This window comes from Gymnoscopelus braueri (assembly GCF_963280865.1).
Source record: "Gymnoscopelus braueri genome assembly, chromosome: 22".
Lineage (NCBI taxonomy): Eukaryota > Metazoa > Chordata > Actinopteri > Myctophiformes > Myctophidae > Gymnoscopelus > Gymnoscopelus braueri.
In genome coordinates, this window is record NC_137624.1 from 29,943,354 (window position 1) to 29,960,350 (window position 16,997).

General features: G+C 43.4%; 1 protein-coding gene across 1 annotated transcript in view; it reads left to right on the plus strand.

Moving 5' to 3' along the window:
- The window catches only part of nedd4l (NEDD4 like E3 ubiquitin protein ligase), a 65,067-nt gene that overhangs the window by 16,484 nt on the left and 31,586 nt on the right, over positions 1–16,997 (plus strand). The window contains 8 exon segments of the mRNA XM_080418677.1: positions 9,485–9,520; positions 10,503–10,553; positions 12,193–12,254; positions 14,246–14,348; positions 15,489–15,643; positions 15,777–15,915; positions 16,087–16,275; positions 16,583–16,657. Of these exon segments, the coding sequence (XP_080274803.1) occupies positions 9,485–9,520; positions 10,503–10,553; positions 12,193–12,254; positions 14,246–14,348; positions 15,489–15,643; positions 15,777–15,915; positions 16,087–16,275; positions 16,583–16,657 (810 nt within the window).

Below are 16,997 nucleotides of genomic sequence, written 5' to 3' on the forward strand. Positions count from 1 at the left end.
GGAAACCACTATGGGGACTTTATGCCTCTCAAAGGCCACTTTATCTGAGGAGCTTTGTCCGTTCTCTCTGTGCACAGGCATAGAGTTCACCCTTCAACCATAGCCTCAGGAAAACAAGAGTATTACATGCAACCATGTAACCTATAACCTACTGTACATGTATTCATTAGCAGCTTGAATTCTGAAAGGTTGTAGAAAGGCATTGCTATAAAGCAGAATTAAATCAGCTCTCGTGTATTTAATTGTTTGCTGTGTAAACGTAATCTGAGCTTCTCAAACATTTTCATAGCAAAGAACAAAGAAGACACCTGTGTTGTGTGATATAGTAGTACAGTAAGTTATATTGAAACACAAAATAAGTGACCACGAGCTTTGGCTTTTTTTTTAACATTGTTAACCCCTTTTTTCTCCTCCCACATACATTCTGTGTTGTCACTGCTGTTGTATCCTACTGAGGAGACCCTACCGGGAGGACCTAGATCAGGGGTGTCAAACTCGCATTTTGGGGGGCAAATGCGGCCCCCAGCGTGGTTTTCAGAAAAGTAAAAACATGCTACCTTTTATGACGCCTTGGAACACGGCCCAATTGTGTTTTCATAGACGCACGACAAAGCCAGATGCACCATCTTTTTAACATTTAACAAAGTTTAGAACGGGAATAAATAGAATCAATATTTTCTTTATCACATTATCTCATATTGACATTTTCTCAATATTGTGTAGCGTTACCGTGTTGTTCCTTATAAAGTGTCTAGCATATCAGCAGCAACATATGACAACATTGCTGATGGTGTGAGTCCAGGGTGAGTGTTACACTTTATGTATTTCACTTTTTTATAAGAGACAGCTCATGTCTCTTATGCTTGAAGAGAGAGAGAGAGATTGCTTTCTGCTGAGGGACTGGGGTGTTTGCCTTATTAAAGGTGCAAATCTCATCTACAGGGATTGACACCACTGGAATTCTCACAATCAGATTTATCACTGAATGTTGTGTATTTTTATCCGGAACCATCGGTGTTAGAAGTAAGGAGTTCAGAAAGGAAAATATCTTCTCCTAATTTCCACGTCCAGCCAGACTGCTGTTCTAACGTTGGCTCTATCCCAGCTGTGCTCAGACCCTGCTTTTCATTCTTTCTCACTCCCCCGCACTTTGTTGTTGTGTCCTAGGTGCGCTCTCTTCCTTCCTCTGTCTCTTGCTCCCCCTCATCGTCCCCCAGGGCCCCAGCTGAGCTTCCTGATGGATCAGGAGCAGCTGAGAGGGTGCTGTTAGCTTGGCCTTGACTGGCCGCAGTTAAAAAGAGACAGGGTTGGGGTGCGGTGCGGTTGGTGAGGTCGTGGAGGTAATAATTTTTTAAGTTTTCCCTAATCTCTATAGTACAAGGATTGTCTTTTAACTGTATAAGGAGTCGGACTACTATAATCTGTCATTTGTGAAGGAGGTGACCACTTGGGACAAGGATATGAGGGGTATAACGTGGAGGAGGAAGTGTTATTAGTGGCCGTTTGTAATAGGTATAGGGCCTTATTGGAGTCCTGGGACAAGGAAACAAAGGGTCAAAAACTGTTTATGTTGTGGGCATGGGAAGACTTAGCAGGTAAGATGTGTCTGGGGGGCATTTAGCACTGGAGGGAAGCGCGGGGTTGTAACAGGAGGCAGGGGAACCATTTGTGGTCACATGACTGACAAGCAGCCCACTGTCACCTCGGAAACCAGGAGCGCCGGCCGCTCTTATACAGTCATGCCTGGAATGCCGGTCGTCACTCGGCCCAGTCTATTTCTGCTGTCTGTCGCTATTGCCTGGTAGTGCTAAGAGTTTGGCATAGGGGGCTCCCCCCCCCCCCTCCCCCCTCTCTCTCTTTGGTTTCACTCCTCCTCTTGAGTGTGTAGCGTTGAGTTGTCAGCTCACTGGCAGTGCCTCTTTTGTTTTTGTGGCGTGGGTCTGCTGTACTTTCCTCTGTACAGTTAACTGTGGGAGGGAAAGTTGTGGAAGAGACTCAGAGGGGGAAAAAGAGAGAGAGAGGGAGAGAGAGTGGAGCAAAAGAAGAAAGGGGATCAGCCAGTCAGCCAGCAAAAGAAGAGAAGAAGTGGGCGACACTTGAAGACAGAGACAGGAGCCAAAGGAGAGAGCCAGACATCCAGCCAGTTACAGAAGAGAGAGTGCTGTAGAGCGCGAGGTGAAAATGTCTCACCGTCTGCGTCTGTACTTCGGTTCAGGCCGCAGTAACACAGCCCCGGAGCTTCATGTCCTAGAAGGAGACTCCTCGGAGCAGCATCGAGACAGCGATGTGGCCATGACGTTCCGCATGCAGCCACCTCCGGTGTTGAGGAGGCCATCTCTGGAGCCAGCCGTGCAACACTATTCAAGACCTCCCAGCTCTTTGGATCTGGGTTCCGAGCATTCACTCAAACGCAGCTCCTCTATGTTCATACCCCAGCTCACCCCTTTGGCTGATCCACGGCCCACCAAGAGCTCCTCTATGCAGATCTCCCTCCAGCGCTCCAACGGACCGGGCACTGCTAATTTAAATGGATATGCAGACGATGTCCCGCCACCCTCTTACACTCCAGGACCTGCTCCTGCCTACACAGAACCAGGGGTCTGTACCAACTTTCCACTATCGCCACCACCTCCATACTGCAGCCCAGAACCTCAACCTGCAGCAAACTCACAAAGTCATTCTGCAGAGCCTGGAATGCCTAAACGCAGGGTATTCAACATCGGTCCCAATGGCCATGCTGTATGTAACAGCCAGCCAGGCATCAGTATCGGTGGAATTTGTTTCCATAGGAACTCCCCTGACGGTTCTGACATCCAGCAGTTCAGAATCCTCCCTTACAGTGGTACAGGAGTTCCAGGTGGATGGTATGTCCAGCGTCAGAACTTGGACTCGGATGTCAATGGTGGCGCACAGAGACTGGTGTTCCAGGTCCAGCAAAATCAGAGTCAGGATCAGAGCCAGGGGAAGCAACCAGCTGCCTCCTTCCCAGGAGAGTACACTGATCTGGCATTTGGCAGCTCCAAGAGTGGTCGCATGGTGCGTTACCCCAGGATTCGATTGGAGAGAACCTCGTCCCCCCAGACGTTGTCTCTGGGCAATCAAAACCAGAGATCAGACTCGGATAGCCCAACTACAGAATATAACCAAACAGAAATGGAGACGCAGAGAATGGAAGCAGAGGAAAGATCAAAAGGTTGCACTTTCAAAATCAAAGGAAAGACACCCAGAAGACAACCTCATTTCAAGATCTGTTTTACTCCAAGTGGGAGTAGAGATCAGGATATAAGCTTTAGCAATGACTCGACCAGGAATAAACCAATTAATCCACAGGTAATGATCACAAAAAATACATTTACTCAAAAATACTTTGTGAAAAGGCCTTCAACTGGTTGGGATTAATATTATAAAGATAATGTACAGTGATTACTTATCTAACTTTTAAGGACAAAACTAATAACATAAAACAAAATAAAATAATAAAACTTAAACAATGTTTAAGTTTTATTCTGCCAAAAGTCGTAAGTTCCTTACGACTTTTGGCAGAAGAGATAACAGAAGGATGTAACACATAAGGGACATTTTATCATGTAACATGAGTTAAGTTGTGAGTGTTTTACTTTGTTCAAACCAGCCCAGATGAAAAGGAAAGTAACTATTTGAAGGGGCAAGAAGAGGGTGGTGACATTCTGGGAAGTAAGACACCCAGAGAGTAGCTGAGTTAAACCACAAACGCACGTACACGCAGACACACACACACACACACACACACACCCACACACACACACCGGCTCTCCTTTCACTTCACAACCGCAGGATTTAAAGGATCTGCTTTATCACATCCAAGGAAAGGAGCAGACTCAAAGAAAAAAATGCTTAAATATTTCTTGCAGTTTTTGCCTTCGTTCTAAGTCACTGAAGCATGGCTCTTAAATTTTGGTAATACATTTACTGCAGCCACTGTTCTTTGAGAGTTGGCTGTTTCTATCTTTAGCTCTGCTTCAAGTGTGATAGTTGATTTTGAGCGCAGGCACTAGGCAGGCAGCATGTTTTTCTCCCTTCTGGCTCTAGGATGGTAGAGATCTTTATCCTTGCAGCTGCTCTGCAGACGATTAAGATGTCATTACAGACCGAATGATGATGGAGACGGTTAACAAGCTATCAATATCAACATTTCCTAAAAGCCTGGAGTCTTTTTGATGAAGGCTAGCTGCTTCTGTGTGACTCAAGTGTTCTTGTTTTTGAATGTGTCACTGTAACCATTTATTACTCACCATTGTCTTTTCTGTTTACCATTTGTATGTGCTGAAATGGCCTTTTTTGTCTCTCTTAATGGGCCATGGTTCAGCTGAAGGACTGAGCTGGGGGTATGAATGTAGAGGAGCTGTGTAAGATGTTGTGAAGATCTAAGATTACATTGGTGTCATCACCAGCTATGTGGACACAAGCAGAACACAAGCAGAACGTGATGTTGCGTCCTTTACCGGCATCTCGCAGCTAGTGGCTTTAGGAAGAGTGAGTGAGTGTGATTATTGTTCCTTCTTGCCAGTTGGATTAGCTGCAGGTGTCTTTGAGAAATTCACCTTTTAGATTTTTTTTTCTTTTGAAATTTCATACAATGATTCCACTACACCCAAAACTATAACCAGTTATTAGTCCATAATTGTTGTAGAAATGTAGAGTGAGAGTGTGAAAGTGTGGTTTATTCACCACTTCCATGAATATTGTGTTTTTGGTTAGTAGCAGGATTGTGTTTCTGTGGAAAGTTGCAAAGACAGCAGTGTTGTAATGTGACAGGGCTTTTATGACTTGAATGTGATTTGTGGTAACTCAGTGACATTTCTGTCCTCTAGCTGTTAGGTCAGCCAGACAGCCACCAGCATTTTGTGAACTTGGAGCAAGCGCCAGTCCTGCACCTCACTGAAATAAATACCCTACCAATTATCTTATTTTTTCACTAAGGAAACAAAATGTTATGAGATATTGTACATAAGTGTAAAAAAAATCAGGAAGCGCAGTTGCATACTTCAATTCAGTGCCCTGAAGCTGTTGGCCATTCATAATACATAACTTCTGCATGTAGCCTACAAGTGTGCTATTGCTTTTCCTGAACTACTGCGTCTTCCCCCGTGGCCCATGACTCCTCAACATAGGTGTGTGAGGTGTTTTATTCAAATAGTCTTTAGCCTCATAGCAGTAAATTTGACAGCATTTTAGATCACGTAAGAATGTCATATTTTAAATACTTTGTTCCTCAGACACAATTGTGTTGTGATATTCTGTGCCAGGCTATTTCTAAAGCGAGAGGGAAATCCTCATACGCACCATAATGACAGGACTTCCCCCACTGGTGGCCTGTTGTAAAGCCTGTTGCATGTGAGACTCCAGTGTGTGTGTGTGTGTGTGTGTGTGTGTGTGTGTGTGTGTGTGTGTGTGTGTGTGTGTGTGTGTGTGTGTGTGTGTGTGTGTGTGTGTGTGTGTGTGTGTGTGTGTGTGTGTGTGTGTGTGTGTGTGTGTGTGTGTGTGTGTGTGTGTGTGTGTGTGTGTGTGTGTGTGTGTGTGTGTGTGTTTGTTTGTACTGGGTAATTTGGCTGCAGAAAGCTATGCTGTGGTGCCATGCCCTCTCCAAAGCCCTGATGAAGCCCCTGATTTATGCTTAGTGCCAGTGTCGTGCACCCAAAATAGATCTACAAGCTCACAACGCATTGCAGCGAGATGCATTGTGAGCTTGTAGATCGGCTATTTCCGGTGAACGACTCGATTCGCAAACCAAGTATAGCATATCAGGCTTTAGCCCCCCGGTTGCACAAAGAGGTCTTGCAAGCCACACGGTGGGCTATATTTACCTGGCTAAAGTTACCATCTCACATGCAAGTCCTCTTGTAACTTGCATGTGAGATGGCTTGGGAGAGCAATTGCTGAAGGGCCTTCTGTGCTACTGATTTGTAATTTTAACACTCTATAGGTGAGGAAACCTTGTTATGAGCAGTTGAGTCACAATGGAACCGTTTCATTGTGCGACACGTTGTGAGCTTGTTGAAATGTGAATTTCGGGAAGCGGCACGTCATACGGAAAAGTATGCGTCAGGCTTCAGTGTGCGATTGAGACACATCTTTAGAAATACGACTTGAATCGCATTTCAACACACCTAGAAAGGTGGTTCAAATGTCTTCTCTTTTTTTTGCTGTTGCAGAGTCTGATTACACTCTGGACTCTGGTCCTTTTTTACCCACTCTGTTGACATATTTTTCCTCTAAAAGCCCGATTCATACTTCGTCACGTGCCTGTGTCGCGTGCCGAGAATAGGCGCTTATAGGTCCGCAAAAATCAGGCCTAACACTTAAACTTCTCTAGCCTACATCTGCCTACAGGTATATCCTCTCCTGCCAATCGCGTCCTTCCTTTAACTACATCTGTTTCTCTCTCTTTTTCAGTTTGTCCCCTTGCTGCTGTCGGGCAGAAACCTTGTATCTTATCTCCTTATTACGTTTTTGTTTCTGACTGAATACCCTATTTTATTCTTCGTCATATATCCAGAAAAGTAGAGACAATAGCTGATATGCTATTTCTGAACATGTTTGAAAGATTGTGAAAACTGTTGCCTATGATGACATACCCGAAATAGGGATGCCAGGTTGAGAGTGGTTAAGTCTGCCTTTGGGCGCTTTTCTGAGCCAGAGAGAGAGGAAACCCAACAAGAGAGGGGAGCAAATGGTATGCCCATCCGGTTGTCTAACCGGGGACTCGCTGTCAGGCATTGGAGCCCATATGGTACTTGACCTAACCACTAGGGTATCGGGTTGCCCCCAGTGAAAAGTATTAACAAGAGCTTGTGACTCATTCAGTGCCAAGTAAATAATAAATAAAGTTTAAGAAAATAATTGCCAATAGTGCCAGCAATTTTTTGTTTTTCTTACGTTTTCAAGTAGTCACAGAATATTTGTACGATCGATCCCCCGATCGTTGCTAAACACAGAGGTTTTCTCTGTGCGACCCTCCGTTCGCTAGTTATTGGCCGTTGAACATAGCATGTGTCGCCCAAATTGCAGAGGAAAACAGGAGGCGAGATACAGTCGTTTTCCCTAATACGTTAACCAGGTGGAGGAGATCTTGCGATCACGTGATCTCCTAGATCTCTGTGTGACAGAGACTGAAGTGGTGTATCATATGTTAGCCAAGAGCGCCATCTAGCGTAAACACTGAAAACACTGTTTGGACGTGTTACACGTTATTGGCACTCTTGGCTTTGGGAAAAATGGACGTGTTACACGTCAATGGCATTGCATGAGTTAATAATAATTACATTGACTCCAATGGAACACCATTTCCTAAAAAGTACTAGTTTTGGAGTAATAGTTTCCACCTGACAGCGAGGTCTTGCTTTGCCTTTGTCGCTAGTGAAACCTGGCCCTATGAGGCAGCTGCGGGCTCAGCTGTGACCCGGTGATGACTCTGCAAATATCTCCCCTTACGTTCACACAGCCATAAGTTTCAAGGCTTGTTATGGTTGAAGACAAGAACCGTTGGCTGCTGCGGTCCATAGCACAGCATACAGACAGACCACAGAATCATTATCTACTGTACCACCGTTGCCAACTCAAGCTAGTAGTGACTTAACCACATGAACCCTAGCGTCCCTATTCTGTGATAAACATTTTGCGAAAATAGCCGAGCTATAAGCTCACAACACGACGCAGCGCGTTGTGAGCTTGTAGATCGCCTATTTTGTTGCTTTTTCCCTAAACATATGTTTAGGGAAAAAGCAATACAACTGTAAAGTCTTGGGGGACCACGGTCAACAAAGTATATTGGGTTTAAGGGGTAGTTCACCCCTATCAACTACCCCATGAAGCCATGATTTCATTGAGATCCTTTTCTTTTTTACACATTCCTGAGCACTAGGCAAAACGAAATAAAAAAATATTTATAAACTCCAAAACAACTATCACAGTGTTATCCGGGAGGACTAAGTTAACTTATTATTTTAAATGTAGTATTGCTTTTGTTAAGATACTATTTACTTCAATTAATTAAATATTGGAATATTGGATCAGGAATGCAAAGAGGAAAAAATTGATACTCAACATTTTATTTTGGGTGAACTACCCCTTTAAGTGGTTAATGAGATTTACAGATCAAAACATGACGATGGCCGTCTGTTGTTTTGTTTTGACCTGCTATAGAGAGAGTAGGCTAATTGAAGTGGAATACTGTATGGTAATGCAATGCTTACGTCCGCAGATGAGTATGCATTTAACCATTTGCCTTTTTGAATTAGGAGTTATGCAAGAGTGAATTAAAAGGATTTGAACCAAGTGAATTAAATATTGCACATTTAAGAGTCAACAACGAGACAGATATTGCAATTCACTGCAAATGTGTAAATGTTTGAGCTCTACCACTTCACTGTTGTATTTACTAAATGGTTTTGTATTTACGCTCATGTTTAATGTTTCTTTTGGGCTTTTCCAATGGGAGCAGTTCAAGGTGTGTGTCAGTATGTACTTTTAAGTGTGTGTGTGTGTGTGTGTGTGTGTGTGTGTGCATTTATGTGTGTGACTCATTTGTAACCTATCCCCACTTGTAGTTGTAGTTGTGTAAACTGTTTATTGTAAAGTGTCATATCCACCCACTCACTGCACACTGTGCACAGCCTCTATTCATGTACTGGTCATCAGAATAAACAACTGACGTACCGGTGTGGTATTATTATCACACCTTATCCAGGGGTGAAATAGCCCTGCATGGTCAATTGAAACCACCTACATTAGGATGTTGACCAAGACCAACATTACAGTAGTAATTGTAAGAAAAATCTGAATCAACATGTTTTCCCCAGATATTTCTTAATATAAAACAATCTTGTCACTCGAACCATCTTAAATTTGTTTTAAACTGGCAGACGGGAGAGTCAGATATTCCCCTAATGCACACTACCAGCCCACTGAACCAGTGTCCACGATAGGGCTGTGTACCCTCCATAGGCGATTTGCCGATTAATTGGTCAGTTTGGGCTCAGTTGACCAATAATTTGCTAGCTGATGAATCAGTTATTTTGCATTTGCATTGGATGAAAAATTATAAGCACTTGTTTTTTACAAGTTATGTACCAGATACATAATACCTGGAACGCATCTGTGTCACTTTAGATGTCTTTGGCTATTCAAAAATAGCAGATATACAAGCTCATGAACTTGTAGATCTGCTATTTTTGAAAAATCGTGAAAAAATATTTTTTAGATTTTTTTCCAAAAACTGTTAGGATTTAGATTTTTTTTAATCGCCTCAGGTCTTAAAGGGTTAAAGAGGTGCTTTTACATCACTGCATGTGGGAAAAAAATGTAATCAACTAATCTGTTAGTCATCAAAATGGTTGGATTATTAGTCAACTGAGAATTTGTTCAGTGGGAGGACTGGCGTAGTCTACAACCAGACACTACTGATACTCCATGCCTGTTGTCTAAATCAGTTGTGTCCCACACACAGGCTGTCAACAAGAATGGGATTTTCCACCTCGGACAGGTAATGACTGATTTCACCATGGGCTCTGCTGCTGTGTGGCTCAGTCACCTGTTGCCAATCTAAGCTTTTGCCTCTCATTCTGCATTAATGGAGGCAGAAACACAAACATAACTACAGGCTCCTCTGATTTGTCACACAAGCCCCCCCCCCTTCCCAGCGCTCCACTTCTGCCTCGTCCCTCCTCTCACTCCGTCTGACCCCCTGGCTCTAATCCGATGGCGGTTGATGTTGTGTTTCTTTGCTGGGTTCACAGGTTCTTCTCCTATGAAATGTCTCTAAAGGCCTGTCCATAAACAAACCTAGACCTAACAAAACTAGACTGCAGCTACTACACACTTGTATATAAATCTGCTTTGCCTGTGCAGGAATGGAGTTAAATAGAATTGTCCCCTACTGGGACACTTTATCGCTCCTAATATACAATAGACCACAGCTGTATAGTATTAGTAACCCATTGCATTTAGGACTGTAGTCACAGACAGTAATGTGACATAAACTGTTTTGCAATACTCACATATTTTCAGTTCAACACAGGTGTTCAAGAACATGGCTAGAGGTTATTTCTGGATGGGACTCTCCCTTAAGTGAAAATCTGCCCTCTCATCCTATGGTGTCTGTCTGTCTGTCCCCCTCTCTCGCTCTCTGGTGTGTTTCTCTCTCTCTCCACACATATCTTTATCTCTATATATACTCAGTATATATATATTTTTTTTCTTTTAAGTTTTCTCTCTCTCTCCCTTTCATTTCTTGCCCTTTCCCCCTCTCTATCCCTCCGCCTCTTGCTCTCCAATGCTGGACCTTCTGGCGGGTTTGGTAAATCCCCTCATCGTTGTGGTTTTCCCTTCCCTCTCCCTCTCCAAGCCCTGCTGGAAATGGACTTCTTGCTTTTGGTATTCTTCAGCCAGGCTGAAAAACAATCTGCTTCTAAATTGAAGGCATTAAACACAATCTGCTTGTCTTCTCTTTTTTTTCTTTTGTCTAGACCAGAGATGATTTTCTGGGACAAGTCGATGTACCTCTCAGTCATTTGGCGGTGAGTTTGTTTCTGCTATAAGGAAGGGTATTTATGTCCACGTATGATGACTTCCATTGTTGTCATTAGGTTTTTGAGTGCTCAGCTGTTCCTTATCTTCAGTTTTGTTCTGCATGGTTAACTTTTGTGAAGGTCAAGCTGACAGTGGGTGCGTGTGCGTGCGCGTGCACGTCTTGAGTGTGTGAAAGCCCTGGTCGCACAAGCAACCTGCTGTTGCAATCAAGCTGCAGAACAGCATGGAAAGAAGGCAGTCTGGAATGTAAACAGAGGTGCCCAGCCTGAGGGCGGGCTACCCTCTGAGCAAATGGAAAATGCCATGCTGACTAAATTGACACACACTCGGTTTCACGCAGAGGACTGTTGTCAGATATCAAGTTTTTAAAAACAATTAACACATGGAGTCCATCAACGCAAATTGAGAGGCCAATAGCCATTAGGTTACACAATTTTTTTGACTGCATTTGTGAAACTCAAACAAATAGACAGAATTAATTCAGAAGTTTAACCACATTAGCCCTATTACGTATATACTTCTCTATTAACATGTGCTGTGAGATATGATCTTGTAGCGTACTCAAGCAGCTGTAAGGTCTATCTAATGTCCTTTTTTAAGCCAAACTTCATATTGGCATCTTTTTAAAACGGAAGGCAGCAGGCAATGTGAGTTTGGTCCTGAGTCCTGTCATAGCCAAGAAGTAGGTTAATTCAGATGGTGTGTGTTTATAGGCCCATTTGATCCAACAACCTCTTCAATGAATACATGATGTAGGTCAGGCTGATTCATAGTCACAGATCATTCCTTTACTCACCACCTCTGTGCTTGCTTCTGTTAGGCATTCTTCCATTAAGCCTGTCAGCTACAATAATTTGTAGGAGGCTTCTAGCTACGTTGGCCCTATGAATCACTCTGTCTCAAGTCCTGGACATTTTCTTGCCTTCAATTCATCTCTGAGTCACCCAGGCGATGTAGCTTCGGACCACGTTGTGAGATAATGCTGAAGTAGAGGAATCATCAGTTAGTTTGAACCACTAAAGACCTGTTTTATACTTCGTCATATGACAGTGATGCGTGGCAAAACAGATATACAAGCTCACAACACGTCGCATTATGACACGTGAGCGTAGATCTGCTATATAATAGCGCTATATATATATATATATATATATATATATATATATATATATATATATATATATATATTTTTTTTTTATATATATATTTTATATATATATATATATATATATTTTATATATATATATATATATATATATATGTGTATATATATATAGCTATTTACGAAAAACAGTTCTCGCCTAAAAAAATGGGATTTCAGGTTGAAAGTGGTTAAAAGTATATCTGTTGATGTAATATGATAGAATGTACTGTATTTGTTTCCTCATTAAATAATGAGCTGTCAGTACTGACTACTGACATGTTAAGTGAGATCAGAGAATATCCTTTTCTGCTGTTCAGGGTGTAACTGGAGAAACTCAGCATTGCATAATGACTCCACTGGAGATGGACTGTGTACTAGCTATTATAGCTCTGATATTTTGATACTTTATGAGTCTAACATCTTACTTGGTTGTACATGCTGTTGATTGATATTAAATAAGTCTTGTTGTTGTTGATTTACAGACAGAGGACCCTGCCATGGAGAGGCCTTACACATTTAAAGACTTTCTTTTGCGGCCCAGAAGGTTTGTTTCTATGGGATGTGACATGTTGACTGGCCACTTAATGTGGGCAATGATGACTACCAGTATGTAGTCTGTGGTGTTAAATTAGTTGCAACTTCAAATCATGCTCCCGAAAAAGCTTTTGTGGGGGAACGTCATTGGCGAGGCACAAGTTAACTGCCTGTGATTAGCCTGTACAGACTGTGTTGCTCACCGCAACAGTCTGTAATGAACCTTGTCGACTTTCTGTATGCAAATTAACAAATCAAAATATGGCAAAACTTTGTCTTGTCTGCACTCATGTACCGATAGATGTATATGAGATTTTGGCAGATTTTGCTTTCCCCAATGTGCTGTTTTGTAAAGGTGTTTTTGAAACCTCTGCGCCTGTAGCGAGGCGTCTCTGTGTGAACTACAAACTATATCTGATCAAATCGCCACAGAACCAAGGCTTGCTTTAGTTTGTAAAGAAGGAACAACTTAGCGGTCATTGTATCCACGTGTTAGTGCTCATGGGAATCAACTACCACCACCAACTCAGAACTGGTTTTCCCCTTCAATTTTCCCGGGCACCACATGCGAAAAGGCTGGCCGACGGTTCAAGGCTCCAAAAGTAGACAGGTCCACAAATACAGATTTCAGGTATTTTATTTACCTCCAAACAATTTACAGACAGTGCAAGCCGGTGACAAACACACAAATAAATAAGACTGAAAAGCGAAGTTCCAAAAATTAGGAATAACCACTTGGCGGCTAAACTCAGGAAAAAACAACAAACCATGACTTAAAAAACTGAAACACAGGCTATGCCCTTGGCTTTCTATCTAAGGACCCTGTCAGCTCTTCTCTGGTGTTGTCACCTGCAAGCCTCAAGCCAAACTGAACTCTTTCACCTGTAGCATGCATGCCCTTTAAACAGGTGAGGGAAAACCATCCCATAATCCGTAATGCATAACCCAATTAACTCAACCCTGGCTAACTAAGGCCCATGAGTAAACAAACACCCCTCCTCCTCTACAGTGCTTGGCCCATTCCAATCAACAGGATTGCCAGCACTGCAGAGGAGAGTCAGATGACCAACAAATGCTTCAACTTCTCCACAGTGTCAATAAATAAACAAATAAACATATTTAAAACCCTTCTCAGTCCTTGAGTGAAATGTCAGATGTGCACTGTAAAGAAAACATGCAACACAACACCACTAAACCCACTCTTCCCAGCCGGCTTGATGGTGATTGCTTTTGGAAGCAACTGTGTAGTGTGTGTGCATGCAAAGTTCCTCAGTACTGTCTAAAGGGCACAGGCTGCCCCGTGACATGTACAGTGTGGAGTTTTTTTTAGTAGGCAATACCTTTTTACCCCCTTTTTCCTCCCCACTTTAGTCGTTATGCCAATTAATTCCCCCCACATGCATTTCTGTGTCGTCTGCTGTTGAATCCTACTGACTCACTTGTCCAGTGAGGAGCCCCCACCGGGAAGACGTAGGGCCTTCGTCCTACTCCTCCCGTCCTACTCCTAACACCCAGAGATGAACTACTCTGTCAAAGTTTCATATATGAAATCATGTCGGTTTTTGCCCTGTTTTGATCGTAGCACTGGGGTATGTTGTGTTGCAGGCAGAAAGTCATGCTCCTTACAGGCTCTGATGTGCAGCAACCCAAATGAGCAGCACCCACACAGACACAATGCATGGGCTAAGCTGTGATCATTGGTTTGTCTGCATTTTTTTTTCTCAAAATGATGAGAACCCTCACAGCAAGGTTGTGGTAAAACGGGTGAAACAGGATAGAGTGAGAAGGAGCTGTTAGTTAGTTACTGTACACAGGAGCAGTTTACACAGTGAGAAGAAGTTACACCGTCAGGGGGTTTTCCAACCCCCTGACGGCCCTGAGCATGAATGAAGAGCTAAATGGCCAGTGTGTGAATGTGGTAAATTGAGGGACAGTTCAGAGTTATGTCATTTTTTTTTTAAATTTCTCTTAGTCGGTTATTTTTTGTCATTTTCCCTCCAGTCACAAGTCCAGGGTGAAGGGCTACCTGCGACTGAAGATGGCGTATCTTCCCAAGCAAGGAGGACCGGAAGAGGAGGCTGGTGAGATGAGGGAGGAGACGGAGGTGAGTTCTCTGCACTTGTTTTAGGGCAGAAGCTCTGGTCTCACTTCAGGCTCTCCTTTACCATCTTGTTCACAGTATAACAAGACAGGGTCTAAACCCTGCATGGGCTCCATTTGGATCTCAGAATTAATATGGCCGGTCTGTGACATCAGTCATCTACAGTATGACCTAAGTATCTATGATGTGACTCCATGTTTGGGCAAGGTTTCAGCCCTATCCAACCGCCATGGACTTCAGTTATAGCATTATATAAAGTTAAATAACTAAACAAATATTTAAAACATGTGGGGAAAAAGACATGCGTGGAGGTATGCATGTCCATGGCCTCCTGGCAGTGTAAATCTGTCACTGATTGGTCCAGCGGTTTGCGAGTTTGGTCTCGTAGAGAGTCAGACACGCAGAAAGACGGACAGACAGATCCATTTCTAGGCGACTTGCCTCCTACACAGCCACGCCATAAAAAGATGGCCCTGCCAAACCAGATCCTATTTTAGTTGTCCTGAGTTCTTGAATCGTTTATCTTTTCTGATTGTATAATTCATTTCCTCCTCACTTGATCGAATAATAGTTTATAGCTAATAGGTAAAAGTGAGTATTCAATTGATAATATCTCGCATAATAATTGCTTTAGACTGAGGGCAGGACATTTTATTTTTTAAAGAATTCAAGCAGTACCCTTTTAGCCAAAAATGTGGAGACAATGTCTTCTGCAGGTTAGGGCCTGGAAAGTTAATTTACAGTACTCCCCCTTATTTGGAGAAATAGGATATTTGTTGCCTCTCTCTCTCTGTCTCTCTCTTGCTCGCTCACACAGTGGATTGTTTTTGCACTCATATGCATGAGTGAGGGCATTAGAGAGTATGATGGGGAGTATATATTTTCAATGAAAGACTGCATAGATAAAGTGACATTTAACAGGCCAAGAAGGAAAACTGAAATGTCAGTTCTCTAACCTCCTTACACTTCCTGTTCCTTCTGTGTGGGGGGGAACACACACAAAAAACATAATTTGCAGACTATATGGAATTATATTTTACTTTTGAACACACAGTAAATCTGCGCTACTAATGAACTCTGTCTCTTTCCACTTCTTCTGTTGCATTTCCCTTTCCAACTCGTCTCTCACCCTCCATTGACCAGGGTTGGGAAGACTCTCCGGATTCTGCCACCCAGCGTCCTCCGCAGTTGGTGCCCCCGCTACCCGCAGGTTGGGAGGAGAAGGTGGACAACTTGGGTCGTACCTACTACGTGAACCACAACAACCGCACCACACAGTGGAAACGGCCCTCCAACATGTATGCCTGATCTTAAACCATAATATAATATGCATAGGTTTTGAAAACGGACGATCTGCAAGCTCACAACGCATTGCATCACGGCACGTTGTGATCAGGCTTGAGTAAGTGTGTGTATGTGTTTGTTTTTCAGGGATGTGATTGCAGAGACGGAGAGCGACAGCCAACAGCGCCAGATCAACCTGGACGCTCACCGCGTGTTCCGTAGCCGCCGTCACATCAGTGAAGACCTGGAGGGCGAACACCTGGAGGCCATCAGAGACATGGAGAATGTGAGACACACACCTTCAGTTATTCAAGTCAACTTTAATAACATTAGTCAAATGCACAATAACAGTAATCATTACCCGTACGTGTGTTATTCACATCTGCATAACTGGGCGTAGTGGCTCATAAATTGAACATTTGCCCTTGTCATTGAATTGCGTTCTCCTTTCCTGTAGTCGTGGGAACTAATCACAGAAGAGGACTCCAACGACCGCTTGGCCCAGTCCCAGCCAGGCCCCTCGGTTTCCATGACACCCCAGCCCCCACAGACGCCAGCACCGCCGGAGTTCTCCGAGGATTTGAACCTGCGGCTGTCACTTACCCCCGATACCAATGGAGAGGTGCCAGGGCCGAGTTCTGCTCTGGTGAGACGATACTACTCGGTTACGTCAATCGCTACATTTGATTGAATCTAGACCAGTGGTTCTCAATGTGGGGAACCCCGGGCACTCACAGGGGTACTTGGGAGGGTTCCAGGGGGTCCTTAGCTAAATTATTGATACCTGAAACTAAATGTCCTTTAAATTAAAAAGGTTGAGAACCACTGACCATCTAGATGTTTTGTCAGATCCCAGATTATGCTGGTGTGGTGACTAGTTTATTATGCCAGTAATAAGGTGATTTTTTCCATCTGTCTCTCATCAGTATGTTTTCTCTTCTCTGTTCTAACAGAGCCAGCTGTCCAACAGACTTCGCTCCTCCAGTATGACGGATGGCGTTAGCGATCAGGCCCAGGCTCCTCCCCCATTGGTATGCATTTCTCTCCCCTCTGTTCTTCATCCTTCATTTCTCTCCCAACCTCTTTTTCTCTTCCATTGTTCCCCATTGGTTCACCTGTGGCTTGTCGTATAGTGAATATCTTCATTGTATTTTGATGCCTCTGCTGCATTCACTGAATGTCTCGAAACGACATGTTGCGTTTATCTCGCTCCTCTATCACGCACACTTCTCTTCACCGTGGACGTAGACGGTGTCCAAATCGTCATCCATGATCGTCTTCTCTGTCCATAACTTGCAGTACATCATACCACACTTCCTGCACCACGTTCTGCACCTTCACCTCCTACTCTTGTCACTTCAACTTTGT